This window comes from Sus scrofa, chromosome 1 (assembly GCF_054392235.1).
Source record: "Sus scrofa isolate SSC_HxYL_T2T_F1_AM1 chromosome 1, Sscrofa_HxYL_maternal_Yorkshire_Landrace_v2.0, whole genome shotgun sequence".
NCBI classification, from domain to species: Eukaryota; Metazoa; Chordata; class Mammalia; order Artiodactyla; family Suidae; genus Sus; species Sus scrofa.
Genome location: NC_139383.1, coordinates 32,343,413 through 32,366,391, shown reverse-complemented (window position 1 = coordinate 32,366,391; position 22,979 = coordinate 32,343,413). Strand labels below are relative to the sequence as shown.

The 22,979-nt window shown below is 40.7% G+C and overlaps 1 protein-coding gene across 7 annotated transcripts in view; it reads left to right on the top strand.

The window, feature by feature from the left end:
- AKAP7 (A-kinase anchoring protein 7) overlaps positions 1-22,979 on the top strand; it is a 141,025-nt gene that overhangs the window by 19,151 nt on the left and 98,895 nt on the right. For 5 of the 7 annotated variants that reach the window (XR_014803404.1, XR_002342906.2, XR_014803418.1 and 2 more), the window contains exons 3-4: positions 2,257-2,396; positions 18,008-18,144. Coding sequence is in view for 3 of the 7 variants with exons in the window: in XM_021087993.2 (XP_020943652.2) it covers positions 2,257-2,396; positions 18,008-18,144 (277 nt within the window). In the remaining 4 variants the exon portion in view is untranslated. The remainder of the gene's footprint in view (positions 1-2,256; positions 2,397-18,007; positions 18,145-22,979) is intronic. The other 2 variants (XR_014803421.1, XM_084956175.1) reach the window with 1 other exon arrangement.

Here is a 22,979-nt window from a genome sequence, read left to right as displayed (position 1 = left end):
CAAGGGCATCATATGAGGCAATTTAGATAGTACTGGTAATACAGATGAAAATGCTAGGAACTTTTTATAAAGTTCTGAACAGGCTCACATGTGTAAAAGCTAGTTGTTTATATTTCAAATAGGTGTTTTCTGTGAAGACGTATCATTTTAACCATAGTAACCATTACGCATGTTGTTGAGACGTAATGGAGAAATGGTTGTACAAATAGGCCAGGTAATTTTGCCTTAACCCATAATGATGCAATCAGATTTATTACCCTGATCGCCTTGCTCTTAATTTACCTCTGTCTTCTAGGTCTCCTCCTAGGGCTCACAGACATGTTAGTCCTAGAAAGAAAGCCTGTCTAGTCCCACAAACCCTTAGTTTTAAAATTTTACTTTTCTTTTTTCATTAATGGCCACACCTGCAGCATATGGAAGTGCACAGGTCACGGAATGAATCTGAGCCGCACCTTTGACCACTCCACAGCTGCAGCAGTGCTGGATCCTTAAACCCACTGTGCCAGGCTGAGGATCAAATTTGCATCTCTGCAGTGACCCAAGCCACTGCAGTCGGATTCTTAACGCACTGCCCTACAGTGGGAACTCCTAAATTTTAGACATTTTCTATTTCTTAGAAGTTAGTATTAAAGTATCTGTAACAGTCATTTAAAAATTGTTTATTATTAATATTTCAAAGAGCAACAGAATAAGGACAGTTCCTTCTGCTCTTTGGTTTTTGTGTGTGGTAGTAACTTGTCTAGAACTGTCCCAGGGCAGCAGTTTAATCCAGTAAGAAGGACACTAGAAGGAGAGAGTTCAAAAAGACTGTGACACTGAGCTGCTTTTAAGTTTTTCTGCTCTTCTGTTTCATCATAGGTAAAATAAGGAATTTAGTTAATTAGATGCACACAGGTCTTGTGCTTTTGGTTGAGCTCAGGCTTTTCTCAGAGTCCTTCTCAGGTTTTGTGGGCAGATAGTCATTATGATCTGTTAGAGCTGATCCCAAAGATGAACCTCATGGGACTAAATGTAAGGTGAGGTGCTTCCTCCCTCCCTCTTTCCAAAATCATACCTCCAAAAATGTAATTATTTTTGAATTTTTTACAAAGTCTTGATGAGAGATGCTGTGCTGAACAGTCAACTACTGTTCAAGAAAACACAGCCTGAAAATCAGTTGATGGGAGTTGTGCATGCACGTGGAAGCCCCTGATAGAATCTGTAAAAGAGACCCATGGCATTTCACACTGATTGGGAAATTATTTCTGGGGCTATAGCTTCATAATTAGAATCACTAGGTGTTGGAAATGTCTTTTTGAAGATGACTTTAAAAAGTAGGATGCTAAGTGTTTCTCACATTACCTGTAGTCAAGGACCAGTTTTTTTTCTTTAATTTCTTATTTGTTGGTGACTGATACTTTTGTAAAATACACTAAAACCTGAATTACTAAAAAAAAAGATGTTAAAGAAAAAGGTCTCCAAAATAGAAACCAAAAATTGTCAGACAGGGGTTCCTGTTGTGGCTCAGTGGTTAACGAACCCAACTAGAACCCAAGAGGACGAGGATTTGATCCCTGGCCTTGCTCAGTGGATTAAGGATCCAGTGTTGCCATGAGTTGTGGTGTTGGTCACGGATGTGGCTCGGATCTTATGTGGCTGTGGTATTGGCCATCAGCTACAGCTCCAATTTGACCCATAGCCTGGGAACCTTCACATGCCTCGGATGTGGCCCGAAAATGACAAAAAAGACAAAAAAAATTGTCAGACAGAATTCCTTTGTCTAATTGGTCTGAAATGTTTGTACTGTGACACTGGCCACAAATTGAATTTTGAGTGGTGCTGTTGCAAGTGGGTTTGTTGTAAAAGTTATAAATATTTGTGTATAGAATGGATGAAAAGTGATCTTTCCTAGGATCAAGAAAATTGTGGCAGAGGAAAGAGAATAGCTTTTAGTTATGCTTTAGATCAGGGGTTAGGGCACCATGACCTTGGGCCGAATCTGGCTGACTATCTGCTTTGTAAATAAAATTTTATTGGAAAACACTTGTTCCCATTCATCTGTGTTTTGCCTACAGCAGACTTGGGTAGTTTTGACCAAGATCATATGATCTGCAAAGCCTAAAATATTTATTATGAGATCCTTTACAGAAGAGTTTGCCAATTCCTACTTTAGATTTGAAAGTGACAATTATGGATGGTTGTTACTTGTTTTTTTCTAATTATATTATCTTTGCTTTAATGCATTAGACGTATTATTGTTTGACTTTTTTTCTCTAGTCATTGATGTACCGCAAAGAAATTTGGAGAGAAATAAAGAAAATGAATGGAACAATAAAGAACAAATAAAGAAGAAGAAAAAAAGGGAAAAAGATTATCAACCCAACTATTTTCTGTCCATTCCCATCACTAACAAAGAGGTGCTATTTTTTTTTTCTGTTTTCATTGGTGTGTTTTCTTTTTTTTTTATTACTCAAATGAAGTTACCACATCTGTAGTTGTATAAGGATCTAGCAATCCAATTTCACAGGGTTTCCATTCCATAACCCAAGCACATCCCCCCACACCCCAAACTGTCTCCTTTGGAGACCATAAGTTTTTCAATGTCTGTGAGTCAGCATCTGTTCTGCAAAGAAGTTCAGTCTGTCCTTTTTTCAGATTCCACATGTCAGTGAAAGCATTTGATGTTGGTGTCTCATTGTATGGCTGACTTCACTTGGTATGATAATTTCTAGTTCCATCCATGTTGCTAAAAATGCTGGTATTTCATTCCTTTTAATGGCTGAGTAATATTCCATTGTGTATATGTACCACATCTTCTTGATCCACTCCTCTGTCGATGGACATTTAGGTTGTTTCCATGTCTTGGCTATTGTAAATAGTGCTGCAATAAACATCGGAGTACATGTGTCTTTGCCAGTCATGGTTTTCTCTGGCTAGATGCCCAGGAGTGGGATTGCTACATCAAATGGGAGTTCTATTTTTAGTTTTCTGAGGAATCTCCATACTGTTTTCCACAGTGGTTGCACCCATTTACAATCCCACCAACAGTGTACTAGGGTTCCTTTTTCTCCACACCCTTTCCAGCACTTATTGTTTGTAGACTTTTTTTTTTTTTTTTTTTTTTTGTCTTTTGTCGTTTGTCATTTGTTGTTTGTTGTTGTTGTTGCTATTTCTTGGGCCGCTCCTGAGGCATATGGAGGTTCCCAGGCCAAGGGTTGAATTGGAGCTGTAGCACCGGCCTACGCCAGAGCCACAGCAACGCGGGATCCGAGCCGCGTCTGCAACCTACACCACAGCTCATGGCAACGCAGGATCGTTAACCCACTGAGCAAGGGCAGGGACCGAACCCGCAACCTCATGGTTCCTAGTCGGATTCGTTAACCACTGCGCCACAACGGGAACTCCTGTTTGTAGACTTTTGAATGATGGCCATTCTGGCTGGTGTAAGGTGGTACCTCAGTGGTTTTGATTTGCATTTCTCTAATAATGAGTGATGTTGAATATCTTTTCGTGTGTTTATCGGCCATCTGTATATCTTCTTTGGAGAACTGTCTGTTTAGATCTTCTGCCCATTTTTTGATGAGGTTGTTTTTTTGATATGGAGCTGCAGAAGGTGTTTGTAAACTTTGGAGATTAATCCCTTGTCAGTCAATTCATTTGTGAAGATTTTCTCTCATTCTGTGGGTTGTCTTTTTGTTTTGTTTGGGGTGTCCTTAGCTGTGCAGAAACTTTGAAGTTTGATTAGGTCCCATTTGTTTACTTTTGCTTTTATTGTCATGACTCTAAGAGGCAGATCTGAGAAGATGTTGCTTTCATTTATGTCAGAGAGTGTTGGGCCTATGTTTTCCTCTAAGAGTTTTATAGTATCTGGTCTTATATCTAGGTCTTTAATCCATTTTGAGTTTATTTTTGTGTATGGTGTTAGGGAGTGTTCTAATTTCATTCTTTTCCATGTGGCTGTCCAGTTTTCCCAGCACCACTTATTGAACAAGTTATCCTTTCTCCATTGTATATTCTTGCCTCCTTTGTCATAGATTAGTTTGCTGTAGGTGTGTGGGTTGAATTCTGGGCTTTCTATCCTGTTCCACAGATCTATATTTCTGTCTTTATGCCAGTACCATATGGTTTTCAGGATTGTTGATTTGTAGTATAGTCTGAAGTCTGGGAGCCTGATTCCTCCAGCTCCTCTTTTCTTTTTCAGGATGTCTTTGGCTATTCTGGGTCTTTTGTGCTTCCAAACAAACTTTACAATATTTTGTTCGAGTTCTGTGAAAAATGTCCTTGGTAATTTGATAGGGATTGCATTGAATCTGTAGATTGCCTTGGGTAGTATAGTCATTTTGATAATATTAACTCATCCAATCCACGAGCATGTTTCATCTTTCCATCTATTTGTGTCATCTTTGATTTCCTTCATCAGTGTCTTATAGTTTTCCAAGTACAGGTCTTTTTTCTCTTTAGGTAGGTTTACTCCTAGGTATTTTATTCTTTTGGATGCGATGGTAAACAGGATTGCTTCCCTAATTTCTTTTTCTGCTCTTTCATTGTTAGTGTATAGAAATGCAGTCGATTTCTGTGTATTAATTTTGTATCCTGCGACTTTGCCAGATTCGTGGATGAGCTCTAACAGTTTTCTGGTAGAGTCTTTGGGATTCTCTAGGTATAGTATCATGTCATCTGCAAATAGTGATAGTTTTACTTCTTCCTTTCCAATTTGGATTCCTTTTATGTCTTTTACTTCTCTGATTGCTATGGCTAGGACTTCCAAAACTATGTTGAAGAGTAGTGGCGAGAGTGGACATCCTTGTCTTGTTCCTGATCTCAGCGGGAATTTTTTCAGCTTTTCACCATTGAGAATGATGTTCGCTCTGGGTTTGTCATATATGGCCTTTATTATGTTGAGGTAGGTTCCTGCTATGCCCACTTTCTGAAGGGTTTTTAATCAGAAATGGGTGTTGGATTTTGTCAAAGGCTTTTTCTGTGTCTATTGAGAGGATCATATGGTTTTTATTCTTCAGTTTGTTAATGTGGTGTATCACACTGATGGATTTGCGGATATTGAAGAACCCTTGTATCCCTGGGATAAATTCCATTTGATCATGATGTACAATTCTTTTAATGTATTGTTGAATTTGGTTTGCTAGGATTTTGTTGAGGATTTTTGCATCGATGTTCATCAGTGAAATTGGCCTGTAGTTTTCTTTTTTTGTGGTGTCTTTGTCTGGTTTTGGTATCAGGATGATGGTGGCCTCATAGAATGGATTTGGGAGTATCCCTTCCTCTGCAATTTTTTGGAATAGTTTCAGAAGGAGAGGTGTTAGCTCTTCTCTAAATGTTTGATGGAATTCGCCTGTGAAGCCATCTAGTCCTGGACTTTTGTTTGTTGGAAGTTTTTAAATCACAGTTTCAATTTCTGTTCTTGTGATTGGTCCATTCATCTTTTCTATTTCATCTTGTTTTAGTCTTGGAAAATGGTACTTTTCTAAGAATTTGTCCATTTCTTCTAGGTTTTCTGTTTTATTGGTGTATAGTTGCAAATAGTAGTCTCTTATGAGCCTTTGGATTTCTGTGATGTCTGTTGTTACTTCTCCTTTTTCATTTCTAATTTTATTGATTTGAGTCCCTCTCTTTTTTTCTTGATAAGTCTGGCTAAGGGTTTATCAATTTTGTTGATCTTTTCAAAGAACCAGCTTTTTGTTTCTTTGATCTTCTCTATGGTTTTCTTTGTTTCTATTTCATTGATTTCTGCACTGATCTTTATGATTTCTTTCCTTCTACTAACTTTAGGTCTTGTCTGTTCTTCTCCCTTGAGCTGCTTGTTTATTTGAGCTTTTTCTTGTTTCCTGAGGTGGGCTTGTATTGCTGTAAACTTTCCTCTTAGAATGGCTTTTGTTGCATCACATAGGTTTTGGAGTGTTGTATCTTTGTTGTCATTTGCTTCTAGGTGTTTTTTTATTTCCTTTTTGATTTCTTCGGTGATCCATTGGTTGTTTAGTAGCATATTGTTTAGTCTCCACGTGTTTGTGTTTTTTGCAGTTTTTTTCTTACTGTTGATTTCCAGCCAAATAGTGTTGTGGTTGGAAAAGATGCTTGATATGATTTCAGTTTTCTTAAAGTTAACCAAGGTTGGATTTGTAGCCCAGGATGTGATCAGTCTTAGAGAATGTTCCATGTGCACTTGAGAAGAATGTGTATTCTGTTGCTTTTGGATGGAATGTCCTATAAATCTGGTTTAATGCGTCATTCAGGGCCTGTGTTTCCTATTGATTTTCTCTCTGGATGATCTGTCCACTGCTGTAAGTGGGGTGTTAAAAGTCCCCCACTATGATTGTGTTATTATTGATTTGTCCTTTTAAGGTTGTTAGCAGTTGCCTTATATATTGTGGTGAACCTATGTTGGGTGTGTAGATATTTAAAATTGTTATATCTTCTTCTTGGATTGATCCATTGATCATTATGTAGTGACCTTCCTTGTCCCTTAAAATATTCTTCATTTTAAAGTCTGTTTTGTCTGATATGAGTATTTCTACTCCATGTTTCTTTTGATTCCTGTTTGCATGAAGTATTTTCTTCCATCCTCTCTCTTTCAATTTGTATGTGTCCCTAGAAGTGAAGTGAGTCTCTTGAAGGGAGCATATATATGGATCTTGTTTTTGTATCCATTCAGCCAGTCTGTGTGTTTTGGTTGGGGCATTTAGTCCATTGAGGTAATTATTGATATGTATGTTCTTATTGCCATTTTATCCATTGCTTTGGATTTGTTTTTGTTGCTCTTTTTTCTTTCCTTCTTCTCTTGTTCTCTCATCTTCTGGTTTGATGACTATCTTTAGTGTTGTATTTGAGTTGATTTTTCTTTTCTGTTTGTGTATTAATTTTAGATTTTTGGTTTGCCGTTATTCTAAAGTTTTGATATAAGAGTGTATATATGAGATTGTTTTAAGTTGTTGTTCTCCTAATTGCAAGATCATCTCCAGTGTCCCGCATTTGTACCCACCTCTTCTCATGATTTCTGATTTTGGTGGTATAATTGTGCATGGATGATTTCGTATCTTTACTGTATATATACCTTTACTGGGAGCCTTGCCATTTGTGGAATTTTTGTTTCCTGTTGCTGTCTTTTCTTTTCTGCCTAGAGAAGTTCCTTTAGTATTTGTTGTAAGGCTGGTTTAGTGTTGCTGAATTCTCTCAGCTTTTGCTTATCTGTGAAGGTTTTGATTTCTCCTTCAAATCTGAATGAGAGCCTTGCTGGGTAGAGTATTCTTGGAGGTTTTTTTCCTTTCATCACGTTAAGTATATCATGCCACTCCCTTCTGGCCTGCAGAGTTTCTGCTGAAAAATCTGCTGACAGCCTTATTGGGGTTTCCTTGTATGTTATTTGTTTATTTTCCCTAGCTGCTTTCAAGATTTTCTCTTTGTCTTTAGTTTTGGTCAGTTTGATTAATATGTGTCTCGGGTGTTCCTCCTTGGGTTTTTATATGGTACTCATTGTACTTCCTGGATTTGAGTGAGTGGTTCCTTTCCCATGTTAGGGAAGTTTTCTGCTATTATCTCTTAGAGTATTTTTTCTGTCCCTTTCTCTATCTCTTCTCCTTCTGGCACCCCTATAATATGGATATTGGTGCATTTAACGTTGTCCCAGAGTTCTCTGAGACTCTCTTCATTTGTTTTCAATCTTTTTTCTCTTTTCTGTTCTGCATCCATAATTTCCACTAATCTGTCCTCCACCTTGCTTATTTGTTCTTCTGCCTCCTGTATTCTGCTGTTAGCTGCTTCTAGTGAATTTTTTATTTCCGTTATTGTATTTTGCATCTCTTTTTCTGTAAGTTTTACATCTTGTATCTCTTTGGTCAGTGTTTTCTGTAAGTGATCCATTTTTGCCTCCAGTTTGTTTCCAATGTCTTGCATCATCTTCAGCATCAACAATCTAAAGTCTTTTTTCGAGTTCCTGTCGTGGCGCAGTGGTTAACGAATCCGACTAGGAACCATGAGGTTGCGGGTTCAGTCCCTGCCCTTGCTCAGTGGGTTAAGGATCCGGCGTTGCCGTGAGCTGTGGTGTAGGTTGCAGACGCGGCTCGGATCCCGCGTTGCTGTGGCTTTGGCGTAGGCCAGCGGCTACAGCTCTGATTAGACCCCTAGCCTGGGAACCTCCATATGCTGCGGGAGTGGCCCAAGAAATAGCAAAAAAAAAAAAAAAAAAAAGACAAAAAAAAAAAAAATAAATAAATAAATAAATAAAGTCTTTTTCCTGGAGGTGAGAATATCCTGATCACTTAACTGTTTTTCTGGGGTTTTTTCCTTTCTCCCTCATCTGAGTTATAGTTCTTTGTCTTTTCATTTTTATAGGTTTTTGGTGTGGTGACCTTTTTACAGATAATAGAGTTGTAGCCTCTCTTACTTCTGGTGTCTGCCCCCCTTGTGGCTGAAGTCAGTGTGGGGGCTTGCTGTAGGCTTCCTGATGGGAGGGGCTGATGCCTGCCCACTGGTAGGTGGAGCTGATTCTAATCCCTCTGGTGGGTGGGGCTTAGTCTCTGGATGGGATTAGAGGCAGCTGTGTGCCTGGGGGGTCTTTAGGTAGCCTGTTTACTGAGGGGTCAGCCTGTGATCCCACCTGGATTGTTGTTTGCTCTGGGGCTTCTCAGCCTGACTGATGGGTGGGGCCAGATTTTCCCAAAATGGCCACCTCCAGAGAAAGGCATGGTGCCGAATATTCCTGAGAGCTTTGCTTTCAATGTCCTTCCCTCACAACAAGCCACATTCACCCCTGTTTTACCATGATGTCCTCCAAGAACTGCAGTCAGGTTTGACCCAGATTCCTATGGAGACTTTGCTTTGCCCTGGGACCCAGTGCACGGGAAAGTCTGTGTACACTTTTTAAGAATGGGGTCTCTGTTTCCCCCAGTGCTGTGGAGCTCCTGTGCACAAGCCCCTCAGGCCTTCAATGCCAGATGCTCCAGGGGCTCTTTCTCCCAGTGCCAGATCCCCACACGTGAGAGTTTGATGTGGGGCTCAGAACTCTCACTCCTGTAGGTGAGTCTTGTGAACCAGTTAGTTTCCAGTCTGTGGGGCTTCCCATTGGGGTGGTATGTGGTTGTTTATATAACAAAATCGCCTCTCCTACCTCTTTATGTGGCTTCGTCTTTGTCTTCTGGAGTATGGTATCTTTTTTAAGGTTTCTGGTCCATTTGGTTGAAGATTGCTCAGGCTTTAGTTGTGACTTTTGTTGTTTTTAGGAGAGAGGTTGAGCTCCAATCCTTCTATTCTGCCATCTTAATCCCATCTCCCAGCCTCGATAGGTGCTATTTTTTTAAAAAAACTATTTTTACTAAATTTTATTCTACATTATATTTAAGGTACACTAAATGCTTGTAAGCTCATTTGCTCTCAGGTTTTAAGAGTCCTTGGTGATGGAAGTGGTTGAGGGGAGGTGGATTGGGAGTTTGGGATTAGCAGATGCAAATTATTATGTATAGAATGATAAACAGGGTCCTACTGTAGAGCACAGGGAATTATATTCAGTTTCCTGTGATAAACCTAATGGAAAAGAATGTGCAAAAGGATATATATGTGTCTGAATCACTGTGCCATACAGTAGAATTTTTTTCTTTTTTATGGCTGCACCTGTGGCGTATGGAAGTTTCCAGGCCAGGGGTCAAATTGGAGCTACAGCTGGGGCCTTTGCCATAGCCACAGCAACACTGGATCTGAGCCCCATCTTCGACCTATGCTGGAGCTTCTTGCAACACCAGATCCTTAACCCACTGAGTGAGGCCCAGGATTGAACCTGCATCCTCATGGAAATTATGTTGGATTCTTAAGCTTCTGAGCCATAGTGGGAACTCCACGTATAGCAGAAGTTAACACAACATTGTGAAGCAACTATACTTGAATAATTTTTTTTTTTTGGTCTTTTTAGGGCCACACCCTTGGCATATGAAGGTTCCCAGGCTAGGGGTCTAATCAGAGCTGTAGCCGCTGGCCTACGCCACAGCCATAGCAATGCCAGATCCAAGCTGTGTCTGTGACCTACACCACAGCTCACAGCAACATTGGATCCTTAACCCACTGAGCACGGCCAGGGATTGAACCTGCAACCTCATGGTTCCTATTCGGATTCGTTAACTGCTGAGCCATGATTGGAACTCCCTTGAATAAAATTTTTAAAAAGAGAGCCTTTGTGGCATTTTAGTTGGGCCACATAAGGAATATTGAATATACTTAAAGAATAATTTTGAAAAATATATTTAAACAGTAATTTTGCAAAAGTCTCTTGAACAAGTGTTGCCCAGTAGCACGTCAGGGTCCTTTCTAAGTGTTCATCATAGTGGAGGAATCTTTCAGAAGCAGAGAGCAAGTAGAAAAAAGAATATTCTGAAATCTTTGTGGGGAACGTAAATTGAGATTTCTTGCTGCCTAATCCTGTTTATGGTAATGATTATTGCCATGTAGTTTCTTTAAAATTATTCATTGTACCAACTTAATATTGTATGATAAACTTGGCAGAAATCTATTAAATCTGAAAAATTAATGTGGCCTCAATAATAGGCAATGGGACCAGCCAATTGGCCCCTACACAGAAACCCTTATAAGAGACTAAGTAAAAAAGTGCAGCAGCTAAGACTGCTAGAGCAGTGAGGTGGGAATGGAGATGCCTTAGGAAAGAACACTTGGCAGACTGACTGTTTTTGTATTGTGGCCTAACTTAAGAGCTATATCTGAATTGCTGTTTGTGGGCTCTGATATCTTAACTAGGCACATTTTTCAGGTGGCCTCTCCCTTTATTTAACTAGACTGTTACTACAAAAGGCTAATGACTTTTTATAATCAAAGAAAATGAAATTGAAATAAAAAAAATAAATACCAAAGGAAAAAATAAATTCTATTGGGACATTCTAGGAAATAGTCTGTGAGATATAGTTCAGTTGGGGAGAAAAGATACTTAAAAAAGGAAGTTATCTGGAGTTCCCGTTGTGACTCAGTGGTTAGCAAATCTGACTAGGAACCATGAGGTTGAGGGTTCGATCCCTGGCCTTGCTCAGTGGGTTAAGGATCAGGTGTTGTCGTAGCTGTGGTGTAAGTTGCAGACACGGCTCGGATCCTTCATTGCTGTGACTGTGGCATAGGCCATCGGCTACAGCTCTGATTAGACCCCTAGCCTGGGAACCTCCATATGCTGTGGGAGAGGCCCAAGAAAAGGCAAAAAGACCGAAAAAAAAAAAAAGTTATCTTACCCAGCAGTCTAGGGTTTTAGAATTTGATACAATAAAGAAGCCAACTTTGACTTTACTCGTACGTAGTGGTGAGTTAATGGCAAAAGAGCCCTTAAAAGCGTTTGGCTGATGCAGAATTTAATGTAATTAACAATTATGTATTATGTTAAAATGCTTGCAAGTGTTTTGGACAGGTTTTCCGAGAGTTAGGATCACGTGTATGCATGGGGATCAGAAGAGAGCAGGAAGTCCAGGTGGCCCTGCTTAACCCAGCAGAGGCTTGGTCCTGAGGGAACTGCATGTGAAACAGGCCAAGGGCACATGATTTAGGATCAGAAGAGTTGCCTATTTCCTTATTGTGATTTCTTGCTTAGGGATTGTTCCACTCCGCAGTCTGTGAGTGTAGCAGTTTGGTGAGCCCTTCTCTAAGTTGCTTTGCTCAGGCCCTGCATTTTCTCTTGTTCCCTTCACACCTCTGTTTTGGCTCCCTGGGTCCAAGCCACAGCTCTGCATCACCTCCAAGCCTGCTGCAGCCCCATTATGGCTCCTCATTTCCCTTGGTAAAGACAGGTAGGCTGATGTGGTGGGCTAGGGGTAGCGGGGAAGGGCACCCAGGGGAAAGAGGGCAGAGAGATTCTTTTCTTCTGCCACTTCGTTCAGAATTCCAGCCACAATGATGAGAGGAGGGGGTAAGAGCGAGCAGTCTGTAACCCTGACGTTTTCACCCTGCAAGCCACTGTAGCTCTTGTTTCTGCTCCTCAAAAAAAGTGAGGGGAGTACATGCAGGCCTTGGAGTCTGACAGACCTTGTTGGGTACCACCCGGATCACAAACTCCACTGTGGATGTAGGTCAGGTTATACCCTATTTCAGAATCAGCGTCTTCGGTGTAAAACGGAAATGATAATGAGTGCTTTCTAAGCCCAAATTTGGACACATCACCTAGGTGCTTATTATACACTTCAGAATTTTCCCATTGATATTAGGATGAAGACAGAGGCTTTACCATATTCTCTAAGGTTCCACATGGCCTGGCCTTTTCCAGCTCAGCCCTTGCTCCTTGGGCATGAGCCCCTGGCCTGGCTTGAACTTGCCAGGTTGCCCTGTCCCAGGGAAAGCCTTCTCTGGCTGGGAGTTTTCTTTCCTCCCCTTTTGGTTTTGTTCATGCCCAAATCTCAGCTCAAACCTCTCTACCTGTCACCACCCTGATTAGGTCATCCCCCCCGCCCCCAAAAAAAAACCCCTGGCACCAAACTTTCATGGCTTCCCTTTTGTCATTTGTCATCCTTGAAATTAGATACTTGTTTGCCTTCCTCACAAAGTTTTTCAGCTCATTCCCAGTACCTAGAACAGAGCTTGGCAAGAGTAGACACGCACGCACACAAAATACTGTCTCTTGAGGGCGGAAGATGTGTTTCTGGCATACCAAGTTCCAACGGAGCATTTATAAATAATACTTCCAACGGAGCATTTATAAATAATACGGTGTTACACGTGCTGGTTTTATAATATAGGTTCAACAGCAGTTTGTTTTCTGGGGGGGAGGGTGACTTGTAATAGTGGGGAACACAAGTGGGGAATACATAATTTAATGTTTCGCTCTCAAGGGCCTTGCCTTATTTGTGGGTCCCAGGAAGCTTACAGGCCAGTGCCGGGAGGAGGAGTAGGGATAGGATGAGACTAGGAGATACTTTTTCTGTCTTTTGTTTGAGCACTTCTTTTGTCTGTTTGTTTGAAAATATCTAATGTGAGTTTTCTTTTTAAACTACTTATGGGCTTTTGTGGAAAGGCCTGGGAAAAGGAGCAGTATTTATAACATTGTTTCAATGGGAAACTTATTCCAAGTTCCAATTAAGTGACCTGCAAACAAGCTTTTGGAAGCTAGCACATGGACAATGAGCTGCTCTACTTTTGGCCTCTGCTTGTTGGCATCCAGTTTTAAAGAAAAAAGGATTTCAGGCTTAACATGGGTCTTTGATTTTTGAAACACATTCTTAGACATTTGGAATGCTTTATTTTTGGAAAATCATGATTTTCATATTTTTAAGAAATAGAATTGGAAAATGAGTTAGAATGTCTGCATAAAAATATCCTAATTGTGTGTATATGAAAGTATGTGTTTTTTCACTACCTGCAATTACACATTTAAAAATAAAAATAAGATTTCCCATCGTGGCTCAGCGGTTAGCGAACCCAACTAGCATCCATGAAGACGCGGGTTCGATCCCTGGCCTTGCTCAGTGGGTTAAGGATCTGGCTTTGTTGTGAGCTCTGGTGAAGGTCAGACTTGGCTGGGATCCCAAGTTGCTGTGGCTGTAGCATAGGCTGGCAGCTATAGGCCTGCTTGGTCCCCTAACCTGGGAATCTCCATATGTTCCAGGTGTGGCCCTAAAAAGACAAAAAGACCAAAAAAAAAAAAAAAAAAAAGAGAAATTTAATGGTGTTATAATAAATCTTCAATGTTTCTTAACTGGCTAGAATTGCTAAATTATTAGTTCTAGGTAGATTTACCCATTTGTTGGCTTTGTACACATTCTTACGAGAGGTAATAATATGTAATTAAGTCAACATTGAAAAATGCAAGGGAACCATCAGGAGCTGATTGAAATTAGGAGTATATTAAGTTTTTTGTAAGAGAATTGTTTTATACCAATGGAAAAATATGATACCCTTTTGGGGGCATTTGTTACATTTAATTCTGTATTTCATCATTTTGTAATGTGAAAATTATTGGTCTTATGAACATATGAAACGTGATTTGTGCGTTCTGCTCCTTTCTGGGAAATGTAATTGTGTAAGTGCTTGGTATCATCGTGTACGCCCAGAACTTGGTAGGTACAGAAAATTCTCCTAATTGAGGATGATGTTTTTGCTTTTACGCTAGTTATTGAGGTATCCATTTTTTAAGTTCTTGCAAATGAATAGATGCAGCTTTGAAGACAAGTTAGGTAGCAAATTGATGTGAAAATTCTGTTCATCTTAGTGAGGCAGCACATTCAGGAATAACCTATGTTAACAGCACAGAAAAAAAGTCCAAAAATAATGTCAAAAGATGAAGTCAAGGACATTCTCCTTCAGTGTGCTACATTATAACTCCTCTCCCCCCTACACTAACTTGAAGGCGTTTTCTTTGAGCTCATGTATGCTTTAAATCAACCAGAAAGCTTAAAAGATAGAAAAATGAATTTTCTTGCTACATTATTTTTAGGCATGTGGAATATGGCTTAGTGGTGAGGTTTAGCAGATGGGTGTCTGTTTTTATTCTCCAAGTACAAAGAAATTACTCAGTGAATGGAATATTTAAGATTTAAATAAGCTTTTATTTTTTAAAGTTTCTTGCAATGCCCCATTTAAGCATGATTCTAATATTAGGTTTAAAAATGTGCATTGTGCAGTATTGCCAGTGGCTGGGAATTATGATGACAGATAAGCTTTAATGGCTTTGTCGAATTTTAAACAGTGGCTGTAAAAATTAGTTTCCTTTGGCCTTTAATGACATTGGTACTTTTTAAAATGGCATACAGAGAAGACTCTGAAGTGGTTTCCATTTTTCCTTTTATCTTTTAAGAAGGTAATTAGGGATAAAGAGCATTAAAATTTTTTAAAGATGGTATCAAGAATATATAAATTAATCTGGAGCATCAAAGCCTAGTTAGAAATACATCACTTGATTAGATTATCTTTAGAATTTTCATAGGCTGAGGTTAATTTTGCATAAGTACTGTGTGACTTCAGAGAAACAGTCACAAAAGTGATTTTAAAAAATTTTTCTATTATAGTTGATTTACAGTGTTCTGTCAGTTTCTGCTATACAGCTGAGTGACCCAGTCGTGTGTATATGTGTATGTGTGTTTGTGTGTGTGTGTGTGTGTGTGTATATATATATATATATATATATATATTCTTTTTCTCACATTTCAAAGTGTTTTGCAGTTTTTAATTTGCAATTTTACAAGCTACTGGATAATTCAAAGATGTGAATGGTCTAAAACAATTTTGTGCTAAATAGTAGGACATTATACTAAAATGCTGAATATACAAATGGATGGAAAATTTTGAGCATTGTTCTGAATTTATATATAATTAGTATTTGAGCTTAGAAGACCAAGTTTTTATGAAAATGCAGACACTCTACCAAGTTCAAGTGACAAACCCCTAGTTGTGACAGTGATGATGTCTCCAGGCATTGACAAATGTCCCTTGGGGGTAGAGAACCATTAATTTCAATAATATTGGCAGCATTGCACACTTCATCCTAGGCAAATGGTGTTGAACATGCAAAGTGCCTTCCTGTAGCTTGTCTGCGTGATCTTTAATGCCTCACTGTAAGTTAGGCAGTGCTTTGCAATTGAAGAAATCAAGACTCATTGTGACTAGGTGACCTCTCTGAGGTTTCACCTGGGGCAGATCTGGGGTTAAAATCTAGGACTTCTGATGCAAGTCCAGCACCCTTAATTTGATTACTCTGTATTAAAATTTCTCATCCTAAAGAACCCTTTCATCGTCGGTTACACCAAAGCTACCATTTGTAGCAGCTAACATTTGAAAATGTAATTATGTTGTTTTGAGGTCTGACATTCTTGAGCATGCATGAGTTACTCAGCACTGGGCTAGACCCTTTCTACATGAACCTGGAGTTTTGTGAGCTGCTTCGTTAGTCCTGAAAGCCAATCTCAGCACTCTATTGCACCTGGAAAATTATCTGAAAATTTTGTATGCAGAACCTTTGCAGAGTGCATAGACTTGCTCTTCAGCCATTTGTGAGAGGACGCATATGTTCTATTATGCAGGGCCAGTAAGACTTCCTAAACATCTCCTTTAAATGTCTTTTTTTTTTTTTTGTCTTTTCTAGGGCCGCACCCGAGGCATATGGAGGTTCCCAGGCTAGGGATCTAATTGGAGCTGTAGCTGCTGGCCTGCTGGCCTGCTGGCCTTTAAATGTCTTTTTTTTCCTTGGTGCTTCATTTCTTGAGTCAGTGCCCCCATGTCTGTCCCTCTCTTTGTCTCCTCTTAAAAATAACATTCCTTGTTCCTCTTCTTCTGTGACTCTCTGGCTGCTTCTCCTTCTCATTCTTCTTGGAGCTCCTCCTCCAGCTGCTTTTCTCAGGTCTTACCATTTTGTCCTTTTTTCAAGTTTCTTTGCTGGTTAGGGTATATGATCTTGAAAAGACCTTTTAATCGTCTGTGTTTCAATTTATTTTAATGGAGATAATACCAATGCCTACCTCATAGGTAGTGGGAGGCTTCAGTGAACTAATATATATGTAAAATGCTCTCCAAGATAGATGCCTAGGACCCAGTGACCACACAAGTCAGGCTTGTTACTGTTGTTATTTAAATGTTGTGTTTCTTGTCACTACTAAGCTCTGTGGTGAGAAGAAATAGGAGTTTACAGTGTAGTTTTATGGATATAGGGGTAGAGGAAACTGGTGCTGTGAGATCTTTGTGTACTTCTATGTTAGGAGCCTTTTACTTAGCAGACTATCAATATTCTTTTTAAAAAACCTTTTTTTAAGTTAAAAAAATTTAAAGTATAGTTGATTTACAATGTTTTGTCAATGACACTTATCAATATTCTTTTGTTGGGTTTTGTGCAAATGACATCTTACCTTGGAAAATCTAATGTCAGGTGTTACTGCGTAACTTCCTACCAGGAAAACACTGTTTCATGTGTTACTGTCCTCTAGCTGCAAGGACTAGAGAAACACTGGGGTTATTTTGGGGGATGTGGATTTATTGTAAAGATATGTGGGAAGTCAGATCCCCAAACAGCATCTCATGATTTGTCCAGTCACATTCTGCAGATAATGGGGACATTGTTTGGGATGAAACAGCTTCTCCAGTATCAGAAGAGCCTGCTGTGCTCATGATTCAGTTGTTTCTTGTTTTGTTTTTTTAATTGTAATTTATTTTGTGATTCAGTTGTTTCTTATCGCGGCTGTCTTTTTAGGGACTCTGCTTCTATTGCCAGCCCCCCGTCTTTCGGTTTTCTAATTCTACAACCCCCAGATTTCCAGATGAGCTCTTTTCTCTGGGTATTGCTTGGTGTGTCCAATTATGTTCCAATACAACCACATTTAGAAGTTGACTGGTATTGTCTCCAAATGGAAATGGAAGAGGAAGAAGCCATCATTCCTCTTCTTGTTTCTGAATAGGTTGAGAGGGGAAGGCTGAAGAGGGGCAGGGATTTCTCTTGGATGCAGACTGTACAGTTTTTCTAACATATGCCTTTAGACTTCTCTGCAACCCTTTCTCCATAGTTATGGCCCTCCTCACATGTCTGGGGAAATGACAGTAGTCATTTCTGTTGAAATTATTGCTGTCCTAAAAAATCTTAAAGGCCATGAAGAATGGGTTCTCAGACACATTCACTTGGGCACAAATAAATATTACTGCCAACAGAAATGGAATGTTGTCTGCTGGTTTGACCTTTCTGCGGCAAGAATAAAACTTTTATTTTTAGGAAAGATCATAATTATAGTGAGTCATTCTGTATATTCCAAGTATAAGTTTCTGGAAGGATACATGGCCATTGAGAGTTTTTCCACTCAACCAGTGACCCAGTCTGTAAAATAAGGGTATTGGGCTTGATGATCTTACGATGAACAAGCATCATATGATTTTTTTAAACTTATACATCCTATTAAGCTTTCCAAGTCATCGCTCCAGGATATGTGAGGATAACTGGACAGTTAAGCATTGTTTGGTTGAGGAATCTTGACACTGTTCTCATTTCAGTTCTTGCTTATTTTTCTTCTTGATTTAAATGTTGCCACAAGGAAATTTTGCTTACCTAATCTCTATTTTGTTTGTGTGTGATTAGATTGTAAAAGGAATTAAAATCCTGCAAAATGAAATAATACAACAAGATCAGCGACTGGCCAAAGCAATGAGCCGTGACGGTTCCTTTCATATTACCCTGCTAGTGATGAAGTTATTAAATGAAGATGAAGTGAACATGTGAGTAATATGTCTTTCTGAAGTATTATTTTCCATGTTATTGCTCTAAGTAAACATAGCAGAACTCAGAGGCATTGAAATTCTAAGGAAGTATTCTTTATTATAATTTATTCCAATTGATAAATCTATTTATATAGAATTCACTATGTAAATAGTCTTCCTAATCTTTTTTTTCCTTTTTTTTTTTTTTTGCTTTTTTGAGGCAGCATCTGCGGCATAAGGAGGTTCCCAGGCTAGGGATCTAATTGGAGCTACAGCTGCTGGCCTGTTCCACAGCCACAACAACGCCAGATCCGAGCTATGTCTGAGACTTATACCACAGCTCACAGCAACACTGGATCCTTAACCCACTGAGCAAGGCCAGGGATCAAACCCACGTCATAGTTCCAAGTCGGATTCATTTCTGCTGCACCACAAAGGGAACTCTGTCTGTTTTTTTCTTTTCATGGTGCACATGTGGCATAAAGTTCCCCAGCTAGGGATTGAATTGGAACTGCAGCTGCTGGCCTATGCCACAGCCACAGCAATGCCAGATCTGAGCCGAGGCTGTGACCTAACGCTGCAACTTGCAGCAATGCCGGATCATTAACCCACTGAGTGATGCCAGGGATTAAGCCTTCATCCTCATGGATACTAGTCAGATTCTTAACCTGCTGAGCCACAATGGGAACTCCTAATCTATACTTTTAAACTCTGTTGTTATTATCAAAGGCATTGGTTATACAGTTATTTTGTCCATGTTAACTGTGTAAGTACTCTGGAGTCTGACTTTAGGTTAGGATTCCAGGTAAAGATTTGGGCACCATGGCCTGACGGCTTTTTTTTTTTTTTTTTTTTTTTTTTTTTTTGTCTTCAGGGCTGCACCCTTGGCATATGGAGGTTCCCAGGCTAGGGGTCTAATCAGAGCTGCGGCTGGCAACCTATGCCACAGCTATAGCAACTCGGGGTCTGAGCCACATCTATGACCTACACCACAGCTCATGGCAACACCGGATCCTTAACCCACTGAGTGAGGCCAGGGGTTGAACCTGCGACCTCTTGGATGCTAGTCGGATTTGTTTCTACTGAGCCCCGACAGGAACTCCCCAAGCACCTTTTACTAGCTGCCTGATTTTGGGAGCTATTACTTTTTAATGCTTTTTAAGTAAATGGAGGAAATAATAGTAAAAATACATATAAGAACTCTTTGTATAGGGCCTGGAACAGAGCAGGCCCTTGATATTATTAGCTATTAGAGGTGTCATTTACTAGGTTAATGGACAGTTTCACTTTTACTTCCCTCATTCTTAGGGTACCTGTACACTCGGCACCCCCAAACCCAGAGTTGTGTCGGTAAAGCTGAGTACCGGTGATGGGTTGCTGCTTTCCAAGGTGGTGTGGAAAAACCCTGGTCCTCCCCCAGTTCTCTGGGTTTCTCTCTGGGGGCCCCTTGCCCTATTACCTCCTGTATTGCCCTCTGGGTTCAACTCAAGCTTAAGCTCCTTGGAAAGCCAAAGCCCGAATGGATTGCAGCTTACTTCTGTCTTCTACCCTGATGTCTAGTCTCCTGAGGGCATGAAGACCAAGGCTTGGGTTGGGAAGGGGGTTGGGATCAGCTGGTCCCAACCTGATCCACGCAGAAGCAGGTCTTGAGCACCCTGTGATGGCAGAGGGCTGGAAGAGCTTTCTTGACTTATGTTCACTTTGCCAATAAGAAGAAAAAAAGACAAAAAGAAAAAAGAAAAAAGACTCTGATGCTCTTTTTATTTTTATTTATTTTTTGCTTTTTAGGCCCACACTTTCGGCATATGGAAGTTCCCAGTCTAGGGAACTTCTGGCCTACACCACAGCTCACAGCAACACTGGATTCTTAACCCCCTGAGCGAGGCCGATTGAACCCGCATCCTCATGGATACTAGTTGGGTTCATTACTGCTGAGCCATAATGGGAACTTCCGAAATACTCTGATGCTCTTAAAAGGAGCCAGAGAAGATGTGACATAAGAAGAGGAAAGCCTGAGAGGAGAGTGATGTCCTCTATAGTAGAATGGTGTACTAGTCAGGGTTCCCCAGAGAAGCAGAACCGATAGGATGGATATGCATTTGGATATCTAGATTTAGATATACTTACAGCTACAGCTAGAGCTATGTATAGAGAGATTTCATTTAGGGAATTAGCTCACGTGATTGTGGGCCGTCTGGCAGGCTGGAGACCCAGGGGAGAGTTGATACTGTGGTCTCATGTCCAAAGGCAGCTCGGAGGCCGAATTCCTTCTTCCACGGGGGACCTCAGTCTTTTCTCTTAAAGGCTGCAACTGATTGGATGAGGCCCATCCGCATTACTCACAGTCTACTGATTTAAATGTTTCTCACATCTAAAAAATTCCTTCAGGGAGTTGCCTTGTGGCACAACAGGTTAAGGATCTGGCATCACTGCTGTGGCTCAGTGATGGTTGGCTCAGGTTGCTGCTATGGCTTGGGTTTGATCCCTGGCCTGTGAACTTCCTCATGTCACAGGCACAACACAGCCAAATAAAGTAAGATAAAATTCCTTCCCAGCAATATCTAGACTGGTGTTTGCCCAAAAACTGGGCACCATGGCCTCAGCTGACACATAAAACTAACCAGAACAAAGGACAAGAGCAAGAGAAAATTCTGAGCTGGTGTAAGGGGTAGCGAGTAGGAGACCCTGAACCAGCAATAACTTCCCAAGAACTTGGTGTGGACAGTGGAGGCACAGCCAGCTTTGAGGGCGATTGTTGTCCAGGGTGGGAAGGAGTGAAGAGCCCCTCTGGTGCTGGACGGAGGTGGCAAATCAGAGGGAGGGGCACAAAGCCAGACACATCCCCCAGGGGTTGAATGTTCTCTCCAGGCCCAGCCCCAGCAGCGTCGAGCAGAGAACTAGGAGTGCGACAGAATCCCAGAAACAACCTAAAAGAAGAATCCTGTAGAACCTGAGCCATAAGGAAACAGTACCATTGATACAAAAGGCACAGCATGGGCAATAAATCAGGTTTCAGCTCATCCACATTGATTTCCAAGAAAAGAGAGAAAGAGGCAGGTAGCCGGGAAAACTCAAGCTCCGCAGAGGCGTTCCCATCCAGTAATGCTGGGAGGGTGCGACACCTCTTAGGTGGGAGAGTAGAGCCCAGGAGACTGCTAACAGGCGGACATGGCCTATCAGGGCATGTGGATGGATCCAGAAATTGCCTTGCGCCCCAGTGGGTAGACTTGGAAGTTGAGGGAGAATCAGTGGATCAGAAGGAGCAGGCTGAGGGATAATGACACTGCTGAGTGGCCCTGTTTCGTGATCAGCGGCTCGGGCAGGGGTCTTTGCTTCAGCAGTGCATGCGAGTACAATGCCCAGTACAAGCGGGCTTTCAGACACCAGCATGGGGCACCCAGGGATGTGACCAGACTGGTCCCCCCGAAAGGGAATCTCTGAGGACCCAAACAATAGACAGACCTTCTTCAGTCCCCTTGCCAGAGTATGCTGGATTCGCTGGGAAGGAGGAGGGGAGATGGAAGGGAAAAACAGTCTTGAATGGCTTGCATTAATGGAATAATTGTACCCCAAAGAGACCTTTGTAAACCAGAGAAGACTGAGGTACCATTGATTGACAAATTAAGGTTTGATCTCTGTCATCAGAAATGGGTTTGGCCACAGCATGTATATTTCAGTTTCTGCTGCTCAGCCTCCATTCTCCAAACAGATACTTCATTTTATTTTCTTAACCCGTGTTGTGAGTCAGGCAGCACAGAAATGCCCTCTTTCTTGTTCATGTGAGGAAACCAGGAGGCCTAGGAATTAAGTGATGCTGGTCAGTGGAGAAGCCAGAACTAGTCTGTCCTCTTTATTATTCCATGGAGTGTGATTGTGAGAGACAGGGAGGCAGGGGGAGGGGGTGGGACGGGGACAGGAAGGAGAAAAGATGGAAAGTGCATGAAAGAGACAGGAGAGGTTAGCCTGCTGGAAGTACGAATGGCCTCTTGTCTCTGTGGCCTCTGTGGATAAACCCACAACTGACTAGAAATACTGTTGAGTGGTGTGCCAGGGTGGGTATGTCCTCCATGTATTGTAATGTTTATGTTTCTCAGTGGAGATGGGCCTGCCTTCTCTAGGAGACTTTTAGAAATATTTGGGGGGGGTATTTTTGGTTGTCACAATTATTGAGAAGTGCCATGGGCATTTTATGGGCAGGAGTCCAGGTTACTAAGCCACCTGGGCCAGTCCTGAACTAGGAAGCATTGTCTTGCCCTAAATGATGGCATTGCTTGTTGAAGAGTTACTGTACAGATCACAGTCATTCAGCCATAGGTTTCACAGTGTCTCTTTGCAAATTTCAGTTTCGTGTAAAAAACTGTGTAGCAATCCATCTTGTGTTTGAAGAATTAAAGTGACATTCTTATGCTGTTTTATGATGCTGGGACTCATAACTCTACTGGAAAATGATGACCAGACATTTGATATTCAGCAGTTGTTCCTAAGTTATAATGAAAAATCTAAAAAAAATAAAATAAAAGTTTGCTATACAGACAAGGTAGGTAATCTTTTGCAATTCAACCAATGTTAATTATCAACCATGTATAAGATACTGAGTTGAGTGCTTTGGGAAAAATGAAGATGAATCCTGATTGGATCTTGTGCTCACAGATTGTAGTTGACTAGATTATATGAACCCAAACAACTCTAAGAGAAACATGTAAAAAGGATATGTTTAATTAGGTATAAAATATTAAGGGAATTTGAAAGGAGGGAAGATTTGTTTCTGGTTTGAGAACCAGGAAAGTGTTTGTGGCAGAAATGTTGGCTTTTAAGTGGCGATGAGTTTCAAGGTGTGCCTTCCCTTTGGGTAG